Source organism: Neophocaena asiaeorientalis, unplaced genomic scaffold, assembly GCF_003031525.2.
Source record: "Neophocaena asiaeorientalis asiaeorientalis breed wild unplaced genomic scaffold, Neophocaena_asiaeorientalis_V1.1 scaffold123, whole genome shotgun sequence".
NCBI classification, from domain to species: Eukaryota; Metazoa; Chordata; class Mammalia; order Artiodactyla; family Phocoenidae; genus Neophocaena; species Neophocaena asiaeorientalis.
Window position 1 is genome coordinate 9,693,017 of NW_020173666.1, and position 25,644 is coordinate 9,718,660.

At 41.8% G+C, this 25,644-nt stretch overlaps 1 protein-coding gene across 1 annotated transcript in view; it reads right to left on the reverse strand.

The window, feature by feature from the left end:
* The window catches only part of NOX3 (NADPH oxidase 3), a 58,407-nt gene that overhangs the window by 13,149 nt on the left and 19,614 nt on the right, over positions 1–25,644 (reverse strand). Inside the window, exons 8-11 of the mRNA XM_024747988.1 lie at positions 22,940–23,032; positions 20,774–21,027; positions 14,333–14,495; positions 2,767–2,913 (exon numbers count right to left, since the gene is read on the reverse strand). Of these exons, the coding sequence (XP_024603756.1) occupies positions 2,767–2,913; positions 14,333–14,495; positions 20,774–21,027; positions 22,940–23,032 (657 nt within the window). The remainder of the gene's footprint in view (positions 1–2,766; positions 2,914–14,332; positions 14,496–20,773; positions 21,028–22,939; positions 23,033–25,644) is intronic.

Below are 25,644 nucleotides of genomic sequence, written 5' to 3' on the forward strand. Positions count from 1 at the left end.
GCAGACCATGTGCACAATTTCTATGCCCTGATTCAGACCACCACCCTTCTTTACCAGAGACAGAAGCGAAGTGCTCTGGAGAAGTAAGCATGTTACTCTGGTGAAGCCCCAAGTAATTTTGACTAAGAGAACTGGGCAAGGCCTTAGTGGGGACTGTCTTGAAAGGATGATTCCAGGCAGTAGTGCAGCAGGTGGGACAGAGGGCACTGAGTGACATGTCAGGGAAAGGAAACAGGATGAGGGGAGATGGAATTAAGAAAGTCCTTGGTGTGACTGGAGAACATGTATTGTTTGGTGGCTCTGGTGCCAGGGGAAAATGATGGGGATTCTATAGAACAAGTGGGTTTTGCCGTCAGGTCAAGAGGGGCCTGGAAATATCTGCTAAGAAGTTTGGGCATTATTCAGTAGAAAAAAGAGTTTTTCCCACTTCCGCCCATGGTACCTTCCAGCTACCAATCACTGATGTTCAAACATTTGGAGTTATGTTTGCTCCATATTTCTCAGCCCGGTGTTCAATTAATCTCCAAACCCTGTTGATTTGCCCTTCATAATAATAATAATTTGCCCTTTTCCATCTGTCCCTTCTGTTCTTGTCATTCTGCCACTTTGAGGTTGTTGAATTCAGCTTAGCAATTGGCTGTTTCTAAAACAGCCTCTTGATTCCTGACTGACAGCATGTACCAATTATTTTGTCCTGAAATTTAAGCATCTCAAGAATTTCCAACATGTCATGGCAAAAATTTAAGAACATGTCTATTTTAATTTGCTCGTATTCAGAAGAAAACTATCTCTTAACAGCGTACTTTTGGAAGTGGCAGGGATGGGATGGGGTAGAGCTGTGTTGTTACAAAATCAAACAGAGCCTCGGTCTTGCAACTTCCAAGTGACTGGGGTTGCTTAAGTGGACACTCGGGATCGATTCACTTTAGAAGCAGAAGAGCCAGCACAGGACCAGAAAGCAGAAGACAAAGGCTTGTTTGTACTTCACCAAGTGGATCATTAGTCAAAAATCCCATTGAATGTGAAAAAAGTATTTGTTTGGAAAATATAATTAACACTATTTAATTCATGAAGATGTTTCAAGCCTCATTCCCAGGAAACCTCTATTTCAGAGTATCCCAGAGGAATAAATATGTAAGGCCGACTGCAAATAAGACCCTAAAAAATTGTTTAGCTACTGAATTTCAAGCAAGTCGTATTCATTTGCAGAAGCACAGAGTCAAACTACAGTGATGTTCTATAGGGCCAATTTGTGTGTGTGTGTGAGAGAGAGAGAGAGAGAGAGAGGCTCTCAGGAGTGCATTCATTTGTAAATTTAGTAACTAATGCAAATCTCTGGTTCAAACACACTTTCCTTAAATATCTATAGTAGCAAAAAAAAAATATATATATCTATAGTAGCTGTCACGGAAGTGCTGATTAGGACATAAATGTCATAGCCTAGTAATCACTTCACTGTTAGCGTCCATATCTGAGGAATTAAAAAAGATTGGAAATGTAAGAGTTATCATTCAACATGTCAACACTGAAATAGTACCACAGTGCAATATTTTGATATGCATTATTTTTGGTAAACTCAACCTTAATATGTCATTAATACATATTAATGGACACAGCAGAACACCTGCCCCAACGGAAGATCATTTTGATCTTAGGTGAATAAACATACGTGCACACAATTTCTAAGAATGCCTTAAGAAAAATAAATCTCTAGATAAATCATGTATTCATAATAATTATTTTCTGTAGGAACTCACATGGTTTACAATACAAAATGCTGAATGTCAACACCTGTCAGTTCTTTCTGTTTAACTCTGAACAGCTCAAAACATAGAATTAGAACCAATTCGGAGCTCAACGAGACAATATAGCCAATCCATAATGTTTGCTTGATGTTATTAAATTCCAAATGCAGCTTTAAAAAAAAATTTATTTATTTTATTTATTTTTTATTTTTGACTGCATTAGGTTTTCGTTGCAGGGTGTGGGCTTTCTCGGTTGCAGTGACCGGGGGCTACTCTTCATTGCAGTGTGGGGGCTTCTCATTGCGGTGGCTTCTCTTGTTGCAGAGCATGGGCTCTAGGCATGCGGACTCAGTAGCTGTGGCACACAAGCTCAGTAGTTGTGGCTCACACGCTCTAGAGCACAGGCTCAGTAGCTGTGGCACACGGGCTTAATTGCTCCGTGGCATGTGGGATCTTCCCAGACCAGGGCTCAAACACGTGTCCCCTGCATTGGCAGGCGGATTCTCAACCACTGCGCCACCAGGGAAGCCCCAAATGCAGCTTTTAATGACATAATTTCTCTTGGATTTCCAAACTTGGGGTTTTCTCCCTTTAACCAACCTCTTTTTCCAATCTTCTTTTCTATTCCTCAGCAAATTTACTGTAGCTTTTTTTTTTTTTTTTTTGTGGTACGCGGGCCTCTCACTGTTGTGGCCTCTCCCGTCGCGGAGCACAGGCTCCGGACGCGCAGGCTCAGCGGCCATGGCTCACGGGCCCAGCCGCTCCACGGCACGTGGGATCTTCCCGGACCGGGGCACGAACCCGTGTCCCCTGCATCGGCAGGCGGACCCTCAACCACTGCGCCACCAGGGAAGCCCAACTGTAGCTTTTATTGCTACAATTTGAATAGCTCTTTCTTATCTAGTTTTATTTTATTCTCTTTTTCTTTTGTGTAGCGCATTATTGAAATTGTTCCTCTTCTCTTTGCTCTATCATGACACAAGTTAGATAATATTGCTCATTCTTAAAGTCTTATCTATACCTGATTTTCATCCCAGCCAGTAAGAAATATATGATAACTCAGGAAGTGAGTTTTCCCTTGCTCACTCATCCTTGTTTCCAGCGAGAGCAAGAGATCGGCAAACCACTCAAAGGCTCCTGGATCTCGGCAAATCCAGTAGAAGTACACCTGTCAAGAGAGAAGGCAAGAAAACAGATCTGTCCCTCTTTTCATAATGTGCTGATAATCGCAGACTACTTTATCTCCACTAAATTATTTGAGCCCAAATGGGCACTTCTGCAAAATAACACGCTTCACTCTGCCAGCGAACAAATAGTCACACTGTGATTTCTTTTGAAAAAATTCACATTGTGTTTGAAAAGGCCCAGAATGAATTCAGAGTCAGGAGCCTGTGGGCTGTTGCCAGTTTCACTGGATGAGGATTAATTTACCCCATTCCTGGCTGTGCTTCTTCTGAATGAGGTTAATAATCATAACTAGCTGTGCCTTTCACTCTTCCCAAAGGGGGATAAACTGTTAGACCAACGCCCTTCATCTTCACTTATGACCTAAGCTCTGGATTTGAACCTTCTCCAGAGACCCAAAGGCTTGTTCACTAATCCACTTCACCAGCCAAGCCCTCCGGAGGGTGGAGATTATGGTAATCGCAGAATCAAGCCACACAGTCCAGGAGTTTCCCATCAGCCAGACATATCAGTGTCCAAGGAAGCTGGTGGGTGGTGGCAGGGGTTGTGTGTCAACTGCTATAATGAAATTACACTGAGGAACATTTTTTTTTTCTTTCTTTTCTTTTCTTTTTCTTTTTTTTAAAACTCTCTGTGTTTAGCAAATGGCATGTGATGAGAAGTAGTTTGGCTTTGCTAAAATAAAGGCTTAGATTTTGCGCTTTGAGTTTCAGATAATTGTATCTAGAAGAAACCACGGGAGATAGGTCTATTAATTCTCCTCTTTTTCTCACACTCCTACCCCCCACTGCCCACTGCTCTTTCCTGCACCCCCTCCCAAAAGAGATGCTGATTAACAGGATAGAGGAGGGGGCCGGCCTTGATCTCCACCAGGAAATATCGTCTCCAATAGCCAGTGTTCTCACCCTCCCCTCCCCCGCCAGGCTGCAAGCTCACCATCATCATATAATGAAATTTACAGTCGAGATTTAATTAACAGATCATATTCATGAGGAAAAAGAAATCACAGAACGTGTTTCCAGGCTAAGTATCTTGCCTATTCTCTCCAGGTTTGTGCAGGAATTTATGAAATTAATACTCAAGAAGAACAAAAGCTTAGAGCCTACATATTTGTTGGACAATTGCTGTTTGGAAGGGTTCTTGGAATATTAATCTCAGGACTACTAATAATCTCCAGGTATTTTAGCTCCCCTACCCCAAAAGGAGCTTCTTCTCAGCTGCAAAACTGAGTCAGTGGGTCCCTCCTGACAATCGTGTTCATCCTTGTTGATTCAAAGAATTGAATTGAATGTACTGAACATACTGAATGCTCAGTCCATGTCAAGACTGTTTTTAGCTCTGGAGCTAGAAGAGCAAACAAAGGAGATAAAAATTCCCTGTCTTCATGGCGTCTGCATTTTAGAGGGAAAAGAAAGATGATAAATTAACAACTAAAATATAGACTATGTCAGAGGGTGATTGGTACTCTGAAAAAAAAAAAAAAGGCAGGCTGGAAAGTCCTGCAATATTAAGTCAAATGGACAAGGAAAGAGGACATTGAAGCCAAGACGTGGAGAGAGTTGAATGGTTAGGGGAGAGGCCCAGGGTGGGAGCTGTCAGAGGGGAGCCAGGAGCTGGTGGAATGGAGTGTGTGTGGGGGGTGGGCAGCAAGAGGTGAGGTCTGAGGGGAAGGCGGAAAGGTGCAGACGGGGGCTGTGAGGCCGTCCTGACTTTTACTCTGAGTGAGGTGGGGAGACACTGCAGGGTGCCCAGCAGGGGAATGACGTCATCTGAGGAAGGATCCCGGGGCCACCATTCTGGCAGCATTTTTATAGATTGGGCGGTGAATCGGGGAGGGGTAGGGGAAGGAAGGAAGAATGGAGGCCAGAGGCTGATTTTATATGCTATGTAGGTGATGAATACTGCTATCCTCTTTCTTTCCACCTTGTATAGTGCCTCATTTAAATTACTCTTTCAAAATCTCAGCCCTGCCTTTAACTCGCTTTGCTCCCTGTGGAAATCAAAACCAACTAACTGAATTTAATGCCCTTCTCACCTATGCTCCTCCCCTCGTTCCTGCCCCTAGTAGCTTGTTTGATCTAAGAATATTAACGGTGCATTTGGTATAGAACAAACAACATTGACTTATTTTCTATTATTTTCACTCTTTAAGAAACATGCTAAAAATACATTCATCTGAAACAACAAACCAAAAAATCGTTTTCTTTAAACCTGTCAATTTCAAATCCAGTCCCAATCACCCTTACTTGAAAAACAGTCACATCTTAGCTTTCCTCCACTTACTGACCCTTATTCTTTCAAACAGAAATCATTCCTGTCTTTACTTTCCTGTGGCTTAGCTGTGTGTCAGTGTTCTGAGGGTTCGCCAAGCCTTTTATACGTTCTGCTTCCTTGTAATGGCTTTGTGTGTTTTTCCCTCTGTAACTGACTCACAGGTGACACTGGGCAGCTTTGGTGCAAGAGGCAATGGAGGGGCACTGAATGGGCTCTGGTGAAGTGCCTTGGGCAGAAAGGGAAGAAAATGGACTTTGAAGAGAGGAAAAAGCACATTTACTTTGACTCCCTTTCATCTTTCTAATAGTGAGGGACGCTCACTGTGAAGGGACAGAGGCTTCCCACCTCTGTGTTTCCTCCAGTAGGAAGGGTCTGGTCAATGGTAGAACAAACGTCCCAAACAATAGGCTACACGTCTGTGATCTGTGCTTCCCAACTCTCGCCCCGCCTCAGTCTCCAAAAATAAAACCACCCTAAAATCGGTTACCTGTATAAAGCATGGCTTTCAGAAATCTATAGTAGATAACAGAGGCCTAAAATACCTCAGGTAACCTTAGAAGGTTTTGTTACACAGAAAGTCATCCTCAGTAAAATGATGAAAGTTCTGAACTTCTGTAGTAACGAAGTTTTCTTTTACAGGACTCAGCCCACACATTTTTGTAGATCTAATGGATCCCCAGATGTTGCAGGGCACCACTCCAGGACGTTGTTATGGGGTTAGGGAGTTCTGTATGCATGTGGTCTATCACAGGCCTTCGCTGTCACATCGTTCCTAGCACGAACCACGAGATAAACTCAGCCACGGCCAATCCTGGGGGGGCCTGGGTCTCAGCTCCAGCTCATCCCCACCTTTCCCACAGCCTGGGCTTCTCTTTAAGAGAGTGTGGACCAGGTCATCTGGGCCCAGTAGGAAATGTCCCCATGCTATTTTTGGATAAAGAATTCCAGGAAATGAAATAAGAAAAGCTACTTATCTATTTTACTACCAGAGCACCAGACTCTTCCATCAGACATTCCCGTGCCATGGCCTGGATAGGTACCCACAAACACAGCAGGGGACACATCCTCAAATACAACCTGCATTTCTTTAGACCCAAAATCAATTTCCTGAGGATGGAATGGGGACAAAAATTACCTATCTATCTATCTATCTATTGCCGAGAGCACCCAAGGGGCTTTTTCCTTTCTAAGGAAGGAAATTGCAAATGAGGGTGCAGGTTGAAGGTGTAATATAACATAGTAGTTAACCATTGTGAGCATGGAGTCCTGCAACCTGTCCTAGTCTCCTGGCTTCACCACCTTCAAGCTGTGTAACTGGGAGCAGGTTATGTAATTTGAGTCTAGATTATCATACATTGAAATGGCAAAAAAAAAAAACCCAAAACCAAAACAAAAACACAGAACAATAATCCATGAGATTATTTTGAAGATGAAAGGATAGGTTTCGTGGAAGCATTTAGCTCAAAGTCTAAAGATGCAGTAAGTGCTCTGAGATGTTAGCTGAGATATTGCTACTACCTCACTGTCATCTGGAGGAGCTTACAGAATGAATGCCACATGTTTATATTAGAGAGCAAAGAGGGACACTTGCCTTACTTGGGGGTCTGTGTCCACCGTCACTCCTGAACTATAGAGATGGTGGTTATTGACAGGAGGTGAAACCAAAATCTCTTGGTCATAAAGATGTAGTTCTGAAAGAGGAACCCATTCACTAGTGAAAGGTACTCTAAGATCCATGTTGGGTGCCAGGGTTGACCTTGACCTTGAACAACAGCTCCCTCTAGGAGGCCAGTGGGATTGCACTGTGACCTTGCCTCCTCCTGGGCAGCATCCTATGTTCCCCACTGTTATGGTATGAAGGCATCCCCCCTAAATTTGTGTGTTGAAATCTTAACCGCCAATGTGATGATTTGGAAATGGGGCCTTTAAGAGATGGTTAGATTTAGATGAGGTCATGAGGGTGGGCCCCCATGATGGGATTAGTGCCCTTATAGGAAGAGGAAGAGACCAGAGCTCCCTCTCTCGTCATGTGAAGACACAGCAAGAAGGTAGCCATCTGCAAGTCAGGAAGAGTCCTCTCCAGAACACAATCATCCTGGCACCCTGATTTCAGACTTCCAGCCTCTAGACCTATGAGAAATGTTTGTTGTTTTAAGCCACTCAGCCTTAGTATTTTGTTATAGTAGCCTGAGCTAAGATTCCACGCTCCCTATACAATGTAACAGAACTGATAGAAGCTTTAATCAGGGAGGGTGATGGTGACTTTCCATGGAGGGAATCATGAATATTTTCTAAAAAGAGAACTTTTCTCTTTGAAAAGATAAAGACTGAGACTGATATTTAGAAAACATAATACCTCCTCAATAAATGGTAACTATTATTGTCCTGGGTTTTATTTTGTGGTTGCTGTTACCAAGGTCATCGTGGGTAAAGACAATAGCAAACAGATTTTGAAGCAACTAGTTTTGAGAAGCTTCCCTAACATGGCTTCCACATCTGGTTTTAAAGAAGTAAAATTATAAAACTATTTTTCCCATTATCCATTGTAATACTAAGACCAGCCTTTGTCAATCACTTTTCGCCCTTAAGACTATTGTTTAAAGCCATTATCCTTAATGTTAACTATTTCATGGCTATGCTGCTGCTTTGCCCTTTGACCGGGGCCTAAAGTTTATTGTGCCTCAGTTTGCTCAAATTATGGTTGTTGGACAACTGGAATGTTCATTAATAACAGAATGATAAAATCAATTGTGAGATAGTCATACTACAGAATTCACTGAAGGCGCTAAATAAAATAAAGTCAATAAATAGGCAGTGACACTTGAAGGAGCGCCAGGCCATGTTAGAATGAAAAACAAAAACACAAATTGCACACCTTTCTTTCTCTCCCTCCTTCCCCATCCCCACATCCCTATTTATGTAAAAATAAAATAACACCTTGCATATGTGTGTAGGTGCGTATGTGTACACAAAAGTGCAGGAAAGGAATGGAATAAGATGCGCTCAACTGTTTCAGGTGAGAACCCTGGAGGGCCAAGTGGTGGCGGTGGTTAATTTGGGAAGGGAGGTGAATAAAGGGAGTTTTTTTTTTCAAACCGCTAAATCAATTTATTTCTAAACAGAAATGAGGTTTAATAAAACACAGCTAAATGAAGTCTTGATGTCTTTCATTGCAAGGGTCCCCAGAACAGTGCACTTTCCTCTCTGTAAAGCCATGCTTACACATTCTTTTTTTTTTTTAATTGAAGTATAGTTGATTTACAAAGTTGTGCTCATTTCTGCTGTACAGCAAAGTCACTCAGTTGTACATACATATATATGCATTCTTTTTCAGATTCTTTTCCATTATGGTTTATCTCAGGATATTGAATATAGTTCCCTGTGCTCTACAGTAGGACCTTGTTTATCCATTCTAAATGTAATAATTTGCATCTACCAACCCCAAACTCCCAGTCCATCCCTCGCCACCGCCCCCCACCCCACCCCCAGCAACCACAAGTCTGTTCTGATTGAGATTTTTGACTATTTTATTTGAATCTTTTACAAGGACCCTGTAGTCATGTACGGCTTGTGTGGTTAATAAACCAAGATATTAAAAATATTAATACTGGTCACTTCCCCACAGGACAATGGGGAGACCTCCTGGGGGACTGGAGTCTTTTGAGGCTGCCTAGTGAAAGGTGAGAAGCACGTGTGTCTCCTGGAGATGCAAGCTGGCCTCATGTTCCCTGGTTCAATTTATCAGGACACTCTCAGTGGCTACCAGAGATGATCAGTTCCAGGAGTAGCCAGAGCAGCAGGGTGAGGGAAAGTGAAAGTAAATAATTCCTCAAAACAGATTCAATTAAATGCATTTTTCATTCATTAGAAAAGAGAGCAGGCCCTCCTTTGTTTTATTAATATATTTAAGGACAGTATGGATTTTTGCCTTTCTTGGCCTCTTTGCCTTGTTCCCACTGGCCCATGCTGTCTTTTTATTTGAATTATCTGTTTATTATATTAGGTTAAGAACCCAAAGGCCATTTTGCGCGGGACACACTATAAATACTCATTATCACGGTTATGTATTATTGAGCTGATGAAGGAAGACCATTTATGAAGAAATTAGGTTATCTCAGTTTTTCTAGAATCTATTTTATTATCATCTGAAGATTACATATGCAGTTAAGAAAATGAACCAAATCATCCAGTTGGCCGTCCTCTCGGTTCTGACTGCACGGCTGTGATATTAGGGAACTAAAATGTGGAGGCCAATACATTTATGTCAGCAATCTGCCCCCTCCCCACCCCTGGTTTGTACACACCTATTTCCATTCATCATTTTGACAGTTTGCACAAGCAAACTGTCCTAACTTTTTTCAAGAGCTCTTTTCACAAATTGAGTGTGATGTAGAATTAATCATCTCCGTTAGGCAGGAGCTGGGGGGACATTCATCCCCAAGGGGCATTTTAACCCTCGGCTTCCTCCATACTGTATCACAGGGATGTCCCAGCCGCTCACACCCCCTTCCTTCATCCCCAAAGAGCACTGTGTTCTCATTTGCCTCTAACTGAGTGAAGTGTGGCTCTTACTCTTGGGTTGGAAATATCCCTTTAATATATTACAACTTTTTCCCATTTTCTTCACAGCAGGGCATCATTATATTTATTGTTATTTTGCCTTCTTGGGAAGTGTCCTCCTAACCACTTCTCTCTCTTCCTCTGCCGCTCCTCACCACTATCTTTAGTAATAACACATAGCTAGAAAAAATTTGAAAAACGCTAGCTTCAAACAGAAAGTGCTACATATGACCCCAAAGAAGATGCAGGAGTCCTATTGGATATCCTTTTGCATTTTACTTAGAAATGTTCTAGAATAATGTGGCAGAGGAGAAGGAGGAAGAGATGTAGTTTGCAATGGTCACAACTAAGAAAACTTTGGTGCAAATTTTTTACTCTAGACTTGCAATATAAGCCTTGTTCGTAAAAACGACTGCCTTTATGCCAACTTTTACACAGGAGGGAGAAAATCTGAACCAATTGCAGTTAACTATTTAAACTTAAAATTCCAGCTCTGAACCTCTATGCTGTTTTTTCCCCTTTCCTTGTTGCAGAAAAGAACACTCTGAAAACTATAGCCCAGATCTATAATTGTGAAGATGCTGTTAGATAAGAATGTACTGCTTTGCTCTCCCCCACTTAAAAAAATTATAGAGATGCTGACAGTTTAGTGGAAGGAGTAGTATTTATATCTCAAAAGCAGGTGGGCGGCCCTGACAAATATTAGTTACATAAGCCTAATGTTAGCTGTACTCAAATAAACACAGAATTGCTTTAAAACAGAAATTTCCTAAGCTTTTTCTCAAGCATGCAGATTCTGAGGAAGTGGATGTCAAGTGTGATTTTCAGCCTGAACTTTCTGTAGCGTGAAACCTCACTTCTTTCATAAAAGAGCTTTGAAACCAGAAACACAGGCTCCTGTCCTGACTCAGTGGCTAGCCAGATAGGGACTTTGGACAAATCACTTCCCACTGTAAGTATTGTTCTATGCAAAACTGGAAGGTCAAGCCCCTTCAATTTTGTGATTCCATGCTTTTAGCTTCTTTTCTCCCATATACTATAACTCCTGCCTGTCTCAGTATTACCCCCAATTTTTATAAGTCATTAAAACATTGTGTTTTATTTCCAATTCTATGATTTCTGTTTTTTGGACTAGAGATCAAAGCCCCTGTTTTATACTTTTGTGGTAAATCCTTAGCCCCCCCACTGAAACAGCTTTGAGAAAGCCCATAAACAGCCCAGGAATAACAATGAAATGGTGAGAGAGAAGGTGGTATTAATATTCTGTGGGTTCCAATATGGACTTTAAGATTCTGTGGATTCTTAGAAGAATTTTCCTATTTGTGATAAAATAATTGGAATGTATTATTTTAATTATAAAGTTGCTGAACGAATAGTCTTTTGTTTAAATAAAAGAAAATTAATCTTAGTAACCTAGAATTTTACAGAAAATTGTGCAGAAGCCATTTGTTAATTCTTTTGGCCAAGTGGACATTTATTCACTCATTGATTTATTCAAACTTTATAGTGTGTGTGCATATATAAATATAGATCTCTCTAATAATGGAGATATCGAGAAAAGCCACGCTTAAGGAGCTCAGAATCTGTTAAGGGAAATAAAGTACTTTGTGAACGTTAAAATAAAAAAGAAGGATAAATGATATAAAAGGAGAACAGCACAGGGGTAATGGATGTTGAGAGAAGGGTCAGGTATTGTGAGTCTGGTGAGAGGAGGGTGATAGGCTTTTCAGTCAGTACGAGTGGGGCTTGGCACATAGTAGGTGCTGCATAAATAGTCATTGAGTGAATAAGTGAATGAAAGTGAGGCACACAATTCCATCACCATCTCCATGTGAAGCATAATGTGACCTTTTGTACAGTGAGAACCATGAAGCAATGAGCTGCTGCTATAAGTGGGTCTGACTTGGTAGACAGCAAGAGGAAAGAGCTTACAGAGATGGGGAAATCAACATAAACCATAACAAAGCTTTGCAGTGGAGTCCAAATATATGAAACAGTGTCTGTTTTGCTTGCTTTGTGCCCTAGACTGAATGTTTGTGCCCCCTGCCCCAAATTCATATGTTGAAATCTAATCCCCAGTGTGATGGTATTAGGAGGTGGGGAGTTTCAGAGGTGATTAGGTCATAAGGGTGGAGCCCTCTTGAATTGGATTAGTGCCCATCAGTGTCCAAAAAACTTGCCCTCTTTGGCAGTGGAAAGTTAGAGCTAGAAGATGACCGTCCATAAACCAGGAAGTGGGCTCTCATCAGACACCAAGTCTGATGCTGGTGCATTTATCTTGGACTTCCCAGCCTCCAGAACTGTAGGAGAAATACATTTCTGTTGTATGTATGGTATACCACCCCATCTATGGTATTTTGCTATAGCAGCCCGAACGGAATAAAACACTTGGTTAATCTTATTGTGGTATAAAGGAAAGAAGATGGGATTTAGCTTAAGAAGAACCCGGGTTCAAACTCTCATTCTGATATTTACTAGCTCTCTGTGCTTCTGTTTCCTCACTGGTAATCTGAGGATACTACTTATCTGAAAGAGGTATTACAACGATTCAATGATATGATTCTATCATTCCTATTAGCTTTGTGATCCAGCTTCAGTTTTCTCACCTGTAAAATGGGAAAGTGGTAAGTAAAGATGATGTGAGATAGTATGTGTAAGATGATGTGAGATAGTATGTGTAAAATGCCTAACTCCCTGCCTTCTAGGTAGTCAATGATTGATTAATCTAGGCTATTAGTATTAGTACTAGTAATTTATATCTTTTGCAGATATAATTAATTTAATTATAATCTTATACACATTTAATATAATCTTATACACATTTATACAGTAATGTTTCTACATTATTTATTTGGTATTAAAACTCCCTGATGGGGCTTCCCTGGTGGCGCAGTGGTTGAGAGTCCACCTGCCGATGCAGAGGACGCGGCTTCGTGCCCCGGTCCGGGAGGATCCCACGTGCCGCGGAGCGGCTGGGCCCGTGAGCCATGGCCGCTGAGCCTGCATGTCCGGAGTCTGTGCTCCGCAACGGGAGAGGCCGCAACGGTGAGAGGCTCGCGTACCGCAAAAACAAAAACAAAAACAAAAACAAAACAAACAAACAAAAACTCCCTGATGGATATGGACTCTTATTTCTCCATCGTGTATATCAGGAAACCTAGCTCCGAGAGGCGAACCGATGCACTCAGGGTGATGCTTCTAGTGAGGGTGGAATCAGGCTGAGGTAGATTCTCTGACCAGGAATCCCACAGTCTTCCTACAATACAGTAGGTGGAAGCCATGTCTACCTGTGTTGGTTATGTCAAACCAGAGAGCCAGATGCACCTGAGTTCGAACCCTGATTTTGCCTTTCATTAACAGTGTATTTTCAGGAAAGTGACTTTAGTGTCTCTAAAGCTTCAGAGTCCTTATTTGGAGAACAGAGCTTGTGCTATCTACTTTCTAAGGTTGTTGGGAAGATTATAAAAATAAAATGAAAAAACATATGTCAAGCGCCTGTCACTTGGAAACTCATGAAATGATAGCTAATTTTACTCTAATTTCTTGGTTGAGAAAGCCCCACCTGTAGAGATCTTCCCTTCTGGCCTTGCCCCAGTGCTTCGCAAAGTGCCATTTCTTAAAGAATGATAGATGAAGAAAGTTTCCATGACTAAATATGCTTGGGAAGGGTGGGTGAAATGAAACTGAATGAGTTTCTTTTCTGCAGAATTTATTTAATAGGCTAATAGAAGATGTGAATCTTCTAAAGGGGGATCTGTGACAGCATTTCTGAAATCATTTCACTACACATTTCTCTTTAGTGGACCTTCTCATATGACTAACGTCCCATAGACATGCTGACTTAATCAAGCATCTTCCCGGGATAGACGACAAAACTGCAGCCAAAGTGTCAGTCAGAGAAGCGGCAGAACCAGGACTAGAACCAAGTGTGCCTGATGTCCTTGGCCCTCCTGAGTTGACACCATTTAGTGTTCGCATGGCTCCCTTTCTCCTGCTGCTCTAGTGTCTGTTGCTGATCCTAAGAGGGTTAAAACATGGGATGCACAAAGGGAGCAAGGGAACCATGGAGGCAGCTAGTCAGAGAACATACAAGAGATGACACAAAGGAGATTTGGAGCTGGATGGCAGCACCAGGCAAGCAGACAAAGGAATCCCAGCTGTGGCATTTTTGCTTCTCAGTTAAGGCCCCGAGTCCCTGAGATGAAGATATTGAATCGTACACTTGCAACGACAGCATCAAGCTCGAGTCTAAGGCTGCCTGCTAATAGTCCTCAGTCACACAGCCATTTGCAGCCTGTCCATATTTTACTGACATGAGCAATTACATGTCCTGTAATGGCAATGAAGCAATAAAATTTATGTCTTGTCGTCTTTAACAAGATTAGACATAACCCTTCTCATAAATGTAATAGTGAATGGAGATTTTTAAGAACATAAGTATAGTTAAGGATCCTTGAGTTTATCCCTCATAGTTAATTAAAACCCTCCCCAGGAATCGGCAGATGATAGATAGAAGGATGTTGAACCTTTGAATTCATGGAAGGGTAAGCTGATGATATTTTCCATACCTTGCTCAGCTTCCACTGGGTTTGTGACTCACAGCATTGGTACCAGATAGATTTCAGAAGAGCGGCAAAGGGAGTGACCCCTATTCCCGTGGCAATGCACATGCTCACTGGATAGTGAAACACATCTGTCAGTGCAGCTCCGAACGGCCCGTCCACCGCCAGCCTGCAATCACAAAGTGCGCCGTTTGACATTCAGAACACTCCGCTCTTGAAAACAAAGCCATCCTAAACGAGTGCTTTGTATGGGATGTGTTAGCAAATGTGTGCAGGGAAGTTGGCTCTGTGCTTGAGAATGCCCTATTTGGACACACATAGTGTAGGGCTATGGTGGCCGGCCTTATGGCACAGCTCTTTTTTACAGTTCTTAAGAGTTTGTTTTGCCTTCAAGCATCATGTAGATTGGTAGAAGATGCCTTTTCTTTTCCTTTTTTTTCCCATCTGCCCTCAGAGGGAAAAAACAGAATCATCAAGGTGGCTTAGAAGGCTTATCTGTCCTTTTGCTAATATGATTCTCCCCGTTCCCACCTCTTCGTATGTTTATATAATTTTAGTCTAATGGAAGCCATTCATTTGGAATAAACATAATTTTGGAATAATTTGTCAGTTGTGTGGAATTTCTAAAACTCATTATTTTAGATTATGTGAACTCAAAAATCTGTGATAATTAGGCCAGGGGTTGCACTGATGTTTCGTCTTTGCTTAGCAAATTTTTCTTTATAAGGATAATGCATATTCATTGAATAAGTGCAACTGTCTTTAACTTGGTCCTAAATGGACTGACCCCGGATTCTGCTCCATCTCTCATGGCCAGTTCTCCACACTGGCTTTTCTTTTGTTTCTTAACGTACACAGGACCCTCTTTGGCTAAGGGGCCTTTGCACATGGTAATCCAACTAGTCACTTGGAATGCTCTGCCCCAAGTTCTCTCCTATCCTCTTATTTGGTTCATAGTTACCCTTCCATTAGGTCTCATCCCAATTATCATTTCTCTGGGGAAGTCTTCACGGATTTCTTAGACTAGGTTAAATCCCCTCTTAGATAATTTATAACACCACGCATCTCTCCTCTGTAGTCCTTATCACAGTTGTAATTTTATAGCTGTTTTGGGTGGTGTGTGTGTGTGTGTGTGCATGACTTAATTTGTGTCTGTTTGGTCACTAGACTCTCAGGTCTGCAGAGGGAGGGACCATGTCTGCCTTTGCCCACCACTGCATCCCAGCACCTTACATGGAGCTGTTCAATAACAATTTATTGAATAAATTGTAAAGGGAATGTTTAAAATATTTCAGTCAACGGAATGTATTAAATAACCTCAACTATTCCAAAAGCACACATTTACATATGAACAAAGATATGCTAATTAAGAAGCTTCTAAGTTATTCATAACCATTCCCTAAGGAGTGTCTGTTGAAGGCACCCGAGGTTGCCCCTTTTGGGCTTACTATGTGTTCATGAAAGTTCAATTGGGTTTATTTTAAAATATTCCATATGCCAGACCTCCTAACAATTCAAATTAACTCTCCTCAAGTTATCTTAATTAATAAGGCTTTATTACATATTGATATATGGAAATAGAAGAATAAAAATAAAAGGTCATTAATCAGAAAGGGTTAGTATCTCAGCCCACGGTAGATTCTTTTATAAATAATTAGATAAGGGGAATTGAGAGAAAGAGAATAAATATGAAACGGTCCACGGTGAAAGTGTCTTATTGTTAATTGTTTTTATAATTAGTTGTATTTGGGATTTATTTGACACTGATTTTAAACGATAACAATTAAACCCAAAGAAGCATTGTGTCATATAATTCATAGAAGTGCATATAAACAAATTTCTACATAATTAAAATTGAGAACCTAAGCTGGAAGCAGCAGGAGGAAATATTGAGTCCTACCTCCTGGTTCATACAGAGATTCCCTCCTTTCACATCCCTGATCACTAATCACTTTCCCACGTGAAATTGTAGGGCCCCTTGTTCCATAGAGGGGCAGGGAGGGCTAAGTATTAGACAGGTTTTCCTCATGTCTCACTGGGATCTGTCTTCTGACAACTCATGCCTTTTGCCTTCCTGAGAAACAAACCAGGTGTTTTCCCTTTCCTGCCTCTCAACCCTTAAACTAGTTGATGTAGCTATCATGACACCCCAATTGTTCTTTTTTCGACCAAAATATCTCCATCTCTCACAATGTTGAATTGGCTTCCTTTGCACAAATTCTCATTTGTCAAGTTCACTCAGTTACTTCCTGTCTGATGTGGATACAGTTTCTAATGAAGCAGCTTAGAAGTGAGTCCCCTCTCCAGCAGCCACATCACCCGGCCCTTGCTGCTCCTGTCAGCAGCACCACCCACCACCTCGTCAACCTCCCGTCTTGTCTCTCTGAACCCATGAACTTTATCCATCCACGTTGTCCCTCCTGTGTCATCAGCACTTTCACTGTCGACTCTGTGGTAGATGACCTTTCTTATTTTGCCAATGACAATAGGAGCTAACTTTTTTTTTTTTACCATGCATTATGCTAAGGGCTTCATATGGACTGTCATATTTAATCCTAAACAGAACCTATGTACTATTATTGTCATCTTCATTTTACAGATGAGGAAACTGAGGCAGGTGTTGCATACATCCTCCAAGATCCCATGCAAAATTGGGCTTTGAACCCAGGCTGTCGGACGCTGGAACCCTTGGCTCTGGGCAGTAGATTAAATCGCTAAAAACTCTAACACAGACTCTGAGAAATTCCTCCATTTTACTTCAGAAGGTGAGGTCTTTTATTTTATTTATTTATTTTTATTGAAGTATAGTTGATTTACATTGTTTCAGGTGTACAGCAAAGTGATTCAGTGATACATACATATATATCTATTCTTTTTCAGATTCTTTTCCGTGATAGGTTATTGTAAGGTGTTGAATACAGTTCCCTGTGCTATACAGTGGGTCCTTGTTGTTTGTCTCTTTTATATACAGTAGTGTGTATCAGTTAATGCGAAGTCTTTTAAAAGAGCTTCATTGTCCTTTTTCCTGAGTTCAGAGGAAGAGCTTCCCTGCTCTTCACTAAGCTTTGCATCTCCTCTTGGGGTCCTCAGTCACTGCTTGTCTCACAGGTTCCTGGGACTGGATTAAATCCTTTCTGGGTGCAAAGCAGTGAAGAATTATGGTACCCTCCCTAAACTGTTCCGTTTAATCCAAAATTAAAACAATGTTGAGAGGTAAAAATCATCGAAGGAAGTTCAGTAAAATTCTGATTTGTCATGTGTTGAAGATTTAAACAAATTCTAGGTTTTGGGGGGTTTCTTATGCCTACGCATATATAGAGGCAGAGGTCAAACGAAGTTAACAAATGAAGGGAAGCTGCACTGTGTACAACGACTCATTTTTATTCACCTGGTAAATATTTATTGAGTGCCAGCTGAGAGTTAGGGCCCGTTCTGGTCACTGGGGACAACAAAGTGAATCAAAGAGATAAAGTCCCCATTCTCGTGTGGGGAGATAAATGGTAAACAAATAAACAACCAGGCATTTAGTGTGTCAGGTGGAGAGGAAGAAAGTAAGGCGCGGGGCACAGTGACCACGACGAGTGTGGAGTGTCTGTCGGGGTTGCTGGATCACAGGAAACGGGAAGGGAAGGCCTCGTTAGGCGACATTAGAGCAGAGACCTGGGGGCAGTGAGGGGGCGGCCAAGCAGAGACCGGGGGAAGAGTGTGCCAGGGAGAGGGAGCTGCAGCGGCAAAGGCCCTGAGGCGAGCGTGCTTGGTGTGGGAGGGAAGCAGGAGGCTGGAAGAGTGGCTGAGTGAGCGAGGGAGCAGGTGGTGCAGCAGGGGTGCCCAGGGAGGTCTGGGGGCCAGATCATGTCAGGCCTTGCGCTGAAGATGCACTCTGGAGATAAAAGCATGCTAAGTATCATACGATATTACGTGGAACCCTAAGAAAAAGATACAAATGAACTTATATACAAAACACAAATAGACCCACAGGCATAGAAAACATACGTATGGTTACCAAAGGGGAGAGTGGGGGAGGGATAAACTAGGAGGTTGGGATTGACATGTACACACTACTGTATATAAAATAGATAACCAACAAGGACCTACTGTATAGCACAGGGAACTATACACAGTATTTTGTAATAATCTCTAAGGGGAAAGAATCTAAAAGAAATAGATATATGTATATATGTAAAATGGAATCACTTTGCTGTACACGTGAAACTAACACAACATTGTAAATCAACTTTACTTCAATAAAACAAAAAGAAAGAAAGCATACCGACTACGGAGAAACACTTCCCGAGCTCTTGTTGGGGGACTGGCTGAAATGAGAGCTGGTTTGTGAAGAGGAAGGTTGGTCGATAGGCCGGACAACTGTATACACTCAGGGCAGAAACCAGGCTAGCAAATAGGATGAAGGCATCCACCTTGGCAATGCCAAGGGAGGGCTGGGACCTGTGTGTGTGCATGCATGTGCGTGTGTGTATGCTTTCATTCCTGATTTTAAGCATTCACACTACACTCTGAACCTCAGAATTCTGTTACATGGCTTCCTTTCCACGATAAAAAGGATAAGGTCTTAATGGAATAGTCAGATGTTGTCTTGTGACTTGGGGCTCTGAATAGATGATGTTTGTACTTGGTTTATCATCACACTGCTCTTTAGTACCAGTGTTTGAAATGAAGACTGTGGCTCTTCCCACCCACTCAACACAAGCAAGCCCAGTGCTACATAGTCACAGTTCAGTGTCGCATGGGAAGACAGAGGAGGCACAATAAGCTGAGTAGATTCTGTGCCTTAAATTTATTCTGGTGCCTAGTTTACCACCGGTAAATATTTGTTAAATTAAATGAGTTGAAGCGTCCATCTTGGGTCCAGGTATTCATTCCTCATCAAATATTTACTCTGTATCCACTACGTGTCAGACACTGTTCTAGGCATGGGACGTATAGAGGAGGACAACCTCTTGCCCTTAGGAAGTTCCATTCTAAGTGTGTCCTTACTGGGTTCACCACCTGAAGTCTTGTAGCTGTGGTCACCTGCTTGGCAGTTCCTCATACCCTCCAAGGATGGCAGAAGAGGGGATGTCTTGATGCTTCTTTTGAAATATCAAATTCCTTCACAAAGTTTTTCTCAACATTTTTGTGTGTGTCCCTGTTTTTCTGGGTCCTGAAACATGGGCTTTGAGTGCTTATTGTATAATCCTGCAGCAAGAGTGGGAATCAATTCTAAGCCACTGTTTACTAAAAGGAGCCAAGGACACTGGGACTTCTGTCGCATGCCCAGGCTTTTCTGAAGAGGATGTTGTTTTGGATTCAATTGTTTAGTCCAGTTGATACGCTGAAATCCTATCTTCCGATGTGACCTTATTTGGAAATAGGATTGTTGCAGATGTAATCAAGTTAAGATGAGGTCATCCAGGAAGATGGGCCCTTAATCCAGTGTGACTGGTGTCTTTGCAAGAAGGGACCACAGAAACACAGAGACACAGACACAAGAGGGGAGGACAACATGTAATGACAGATGCAGAGACTGGACTGTCACAGCCAGCCGCAGCCTCGGAACGCCGAGGATGGCTGGCAAACCACCAGGAGCTGGGAGGAGCTAAGGAAGAATCCTTCCTACAGCTTTCAGAGGGAGCACGGCCCTGCTGACACCGAGATTTCAGACCTGCAGTCTCCAGAACTGTGAGAGATAACACTTCTGTTGTTTTAAGGCCCTTGGTTCATGGTACTTTGTTACGACAACTCCAGGAAACTACATATGGTATCAGTGTTATTCCACTTTCTCAGGTCTACCCATCGTCCGTGTAGCAAAATTAAATCATTTGTTTGCACACCAGTGTTGATTTCAGAAGTCCTAGAGAATGGAGGCAATGTTTTGCCATCTTTGTATTTCTGGCACACAGTGGAGGTTAATTAATACTTTTTGCAATCACACATGTGGGACTGACAATGCACACCACCACTAACTTTCTTGATTCTCAGATTATTTTGTCATTTTCTGAGCTTTAGTCTAATCGTTTAGCTCTTGCTCCAGTGTATGGAGGCTGCCAGGTTAATTTGGACTGTAAAGCATCCTTTTTACGAAGACCAAACTTTACAAATATAATTGAAAAACCTCGGACTGTGACAGCAAAAAGTTCACCAGGCTGCCTTACTCATCATAAGCTGCTTATAATTTGCCAAAGTGACGTTTTGGACCTGGGAAAGCAAAATGTTTCCTCTCCCTGGATCATCACCTGTCTTGAACATTTGTTTTTTAAAGAAATGTACTTGCTCCAAATGGAAATCTGCTGAGTTATATTTTTTTAATAGAGTCTCAAATTTTATAAATGGATTCAAGTTTACCATACAGAATAAGATATTGCAGAAGTTCTTAGCATGTTGATGCACTAAAGGACCCTATTTTTTATAATATTCTAACTTACACATAAAAGAGAAATGGGCTCCCACCTTGGCAGGCTCCAGGGCTCCTTCAGGGCCTGTCCGTCTGCCCCAAAGGCCTTGCATAAAGCTTCTGTCCAGTCTCCTGCTGCCCGGATGTGCACACTGAAGAAGTCCTCCTGGGGAGCGGAGGTGAGGGTGAAGGGGTGCCACTCTAGCGAGGATATGGATGGGCACTGGATCAAGACGTACTGCCCTGGTGCCATTTTAAAGTCACGCTTTTTCATGTGAAGTTCTAGCACTCCAGATGGATGGCTTACCACCTAAATCACAGCAAGAGAGGTGCTGGTTCTTTCACTCAGGTTAAATACTAAGACAATGGCCTTCATTCCATCAAAGGTTTTAAAATTTTTATATCAACTTTTCTGAGGTATGATTGACATAGACCATTCATTATGAGTTTTCGAGAATCGTTCCAACCCGGACATGAAAGTGATGGCAACTCCAGCAAGAATGACACTGACCTCCTTCAGCGTGCTAGGTAGGAAATTTGGGTAGCTGCATCCAGGGGCAAAGTGGTGTCCAGCACGTGACTGTTTGTCCCAAGTGGCCACTATTTCGATAGCACAGTTAATTTCAGGCCCAAGAGAATTCTAAACTAGCATATCATCCACAGCACTTAATCATGCTTAAAGTTATCAAAATAGCCACAGAATCAACTTCGTGTTTTAAAATATAGGTCCAGTTTGTTACTATTTTCAATGATGTGCATCTTTTCCTGCTTCTTTGTGAACTAACCCTGGTATTTCTCCATTCTGAGTGAAAAACAGCCTTCATACTCTGAAATGTTTTATTCATTTGGTTTGGTTTTAGTCAAGTCTCGTCCAATCTCCTACCTAGGCTCTGAGTTTTAGATGTAAGAAAGCGTGATGCAAAGGCTATTATTTTTTAAAGAGCTCTATAACTTGCTACTTATCAGAGACAATGAACTAATTTCCCTTCTTAGACTTCCCTCTTGTTGCCAGGCCCCCAGGTCTTCTTTTGTGGCAGGAGGTATAAGGGGGCAGAATCTAGTGTCTAGATACTGTGACAGTATTTTTCCATTCAGAAGAGAATTTCACAGCATTTTAATCATTAGTTTCTCCTCTCCCTACTGATACTCGTTCTGATTCTGCTGTTAAATGGTCTCCCTAGTAACAGCTCGAGTAGATTTCCAGAAGTTTTACTGTCTGGCTCTTGATACAGCTTCATATCCTTTGGTGCTTAACTTAAAAACAGCAACAGGGAAGCAGTTTAAGACAGAAATATGAAGCAATTTCTGTGCATCTGCTTTCATGAAGACAGTTAAAGAGACAGAGTATTCTGTTAATATTGTATTAGCAAAGCTGCATGGGTTTGGTTAGCAGAGAATTTCTTTTAAGAGATTGAAACAACTAGGGGGAGAGTTTGGGGTAGGCTTTCGGTCTCCTTGGCATTTATTCTTTTTTAAAAAAATTTTTGGCTGCACTGTGCAGCATGCCCGATCCTGGTCCCCAACCAGGGATTGAACCCCTGCAGTGGAAGCATGGACTCTTAACCACTGGACCGTCAGGGAAGTCCTCCTAGGCATGTATTCTTGATCTATCTGCTGAGGTCTTCCTCCAGCACGAGGTAAAAACTGGAGAGCGGTGAGGAGGGAGGGCAAGATTGGAAAATATTACCACCATGCCTTCATTCCTTAGGGCAGGGCCCTTCCTCTCCATTTTGAACGCCCCGAGTGCCCTTTCTCCCTTTGAACCTGAGGGTGACTGTTCCCGCATCTTCTGTTGAGTGGTTCCAAGTGAGAGTGTGTGTATTTGAAAATATGTGAATTATTTGCGTGTTTGCAACATTCGTATTTTTATGCTGTGGAGGAAGTGATTATACTCTAAGTCACTATGATCCATGTAAAGCATACTCAGCCCTCCTGCGTTCTCCCCCTAGAGAGACACCGAAATAAAGAGAAATACAGATGATTCCAGGGCTGTACCATAACCTTTATCAGAATTCTGTGCACCAGTCAGAGCCCTGCTCCCTGTCTTCAGTAAAATTAGTCTCACTAAAAGATGCACAGGATACAAGAAATTATTAGAACAGAAGATGAGCCTCTAAATTACAGATGGTTCTGCAATAAAAATGGCAAATTAAAAACTTGGGCTAATAAAAAATTTTCATCTACACTCAGGTTTTTCTTCAGACTTAAACCTGCATGCATACCTTGGTAATGACTACTTCTTGTTGAAATCGCCAGAACCGAAGTATTCTTTCACACGCATACAAGATCACAGGGCCTAAAACCCATTTCCAAGCCTGCAGAGAGAGAGGAAAAGGAAATGAAAATAGAATCCAAATATTTCCAATTTGAACCAATCAATATGTAACACGACGGAGTTTAGACATTTTCCTTTAAGTTTGGGCCAGTTATCAACAACAAAGGTATCTCCTTGTATTAAATGCTATAACATTCAATTATTCCTTGAAGTCTACAAGCTTATTTAAGAGACTAAACTCTTCTGTATTGGTTTTTAGGCTTACTTGATCAATGATGCTTTTATGCAATTAGAAATAACTGCATTTGCAAAGAAATAGAAAGCAGATTGATGTTTATGTTATATATGATAGGGTCATAAATGCTCCCAAACTCAGCCAAAGTCAAAGGCTTACAAACTACATTACTGAGTTAACAGGACATGAGAATTCAATAAAAAATGTTTCGGATAGTAATTTTGGGGGCCAACAATGCATCACAACTTGGGGGATCTGCCTAGAGCAACTCACACACCCACCCTCCCACTCCCACTCACACACATGCGTGCAGCCAATGTTATATGGAATAAAACAAACTTAGTTTCTCAGCACTTTATTTTTTTAAAAGTCTTCCTTTATTGAATTTGTTACAATAGTGCTTCTGTTTTATGTTTTGGTTTTTTTGGCCACGAGGCATGTGGGATCACAGATCCCCGACCAAGGATCGAACCCACACCCCCTGCATTGGAAAGCGAAGTCTTAACCACTTGAATGCCAGGGAAGTCCCCAGTTTTCAACACTTTAAATCTAGGTTTACAGAATCAGAGCAAAAGCCTCAACACTTGTCTGGAGAATTTTGACAGGGAACTTCCCCATTCTGTGTTAACCTTTTATGAGTATAATCTGCCTTACTGAGGGTCAGTTTACCAGCAGGCCACTCTTGTACCATGGGTTGGGTTACAGCATTAGGTGTGTGCTTCCCCTAAAAGGCAAGGAATGGCAACTTAAAAATTTTGAAGGTTTGATATCAAACAACCTTCTGAGGCATATGATATTCTCTTTATTTTGCAAAAAAGGAAACTAAGGCTCAGCAAGATGAAACAAATTGTCCAGGGTCACAGAGGTGATAAACAAGGTGCACAGTGAAGACATGAACTGGTCTTGACCACCCAGCCTGTGCTCTTCCCATGTCATCATGCTTCTTTCTGTCCAATGCTGACATTAGAAAGGGTACGTATTCTACAAACTATTAGAGACTCATTAATTCATTGAATTTTAGGAGGATAAGGGTTCTTGGATATCTAGTCTAGTTCTTCTTTTAAAGAAGAAATAACATAACGTTCTGGGAATGAGTATGAGTTGCCTAGGGACACAGAAGGCGGTCTCAAGAGAGCCAGGACTAGAACCCAAGCCTTCTCCTAACTTCCCCGAATTCCCTCCTTGGAATTCTAAATCCACCGACCTTACTCTTAGAATCCTATCTCAGGAACAGAAAGGGTGTCCCCTTCTCTTGAACTCAGATATTCACTAAAAACCTCACCGACTGACTCATCACCTTCCTTGTTCATTACTCCCCTATTATCCTTCTCTGTCTTTTCTGTTGACCGGTCACAAGCCCTTCAGCATCATTTTTGCTTTTGTTATCTTTCCTGTTTCTTCTAAATCTCTTTTGTTTATTTCTAGGTCTGTTTGCACTGCACTTTTTCTCACTTACATCAACCTTCTGTGCTTTTTCCCTGGGAGCCTCTTGTTTGCCTGACAAAGGCTCGATTTATGTAGGCAACACAAAGCAATTTGACCCACTTATTCTTTTCTGCCTCAGTGGGGTTCAGCAATGTGTGCAGAATAGCAGAGAGAATAAAACCTTCTGTCCACCTATGCTGTGGGTGAGGTAAGGATGATGATCAGAGTAAGGGATGAGGCAGGAAGGGGTAGACGTGGAGGATGCGGTTGGACCAAAGCAGTGAATCCTTAGGTCTCTTATGCTCGAATGAACCAAAAAATATTTTGAGAGTTGGCTTGGATATTTACAGAAATGATAACAAGGATGCAATTCTTTCTATATGAGCTTAGAGAGAGATTTGCAAAATCACTCCCATAGTTTCTATGTGATTTTACAAGTAATCTTCCACACCCATTTTAGAAAGTTTGTGACAACATACACTTCATTTTGTTGGTGTCAAGTCAGTCATGCTCTCTGCTTTTTCCATGTTGACAAAATGGAACAGATTATTTTTCTTTGTACGGTTAGTCAGGGAGGAGAATGTAAGCTATTAATCCTTGGCTCTATCTCTATCTAGTATATAAATTGCTCCAGGAGGAGAAAGCCCAGTTTAGTTACACTGTGATACTCCTGGAGCCCCTGGAAGGTAGGAATGGAGGGAGAGGATGGCCAGAGATGAATATTCAAAGATAAATATCCCGGCAGTGATGACCAGGATAGGCAAGAGCAAGTAAAAACAAGAAGGAGACACGGCCCAGAGCGGGAGGGGCAAGGTAGAACTTGGACTGGGTCCCAGAAGACCTGGCTTCTGATCTTGGGGTAACCATCCCTCACCCTATGCCTTTAGGAAAATCTTGGGTTTTTTTATGTTCAAATTTTCTGCTTTATAAAATGGGAGAATTGAAGGAAATTATTATTTGGGTTCCCTCCAAGCTCTTATATGTTTTAGTTC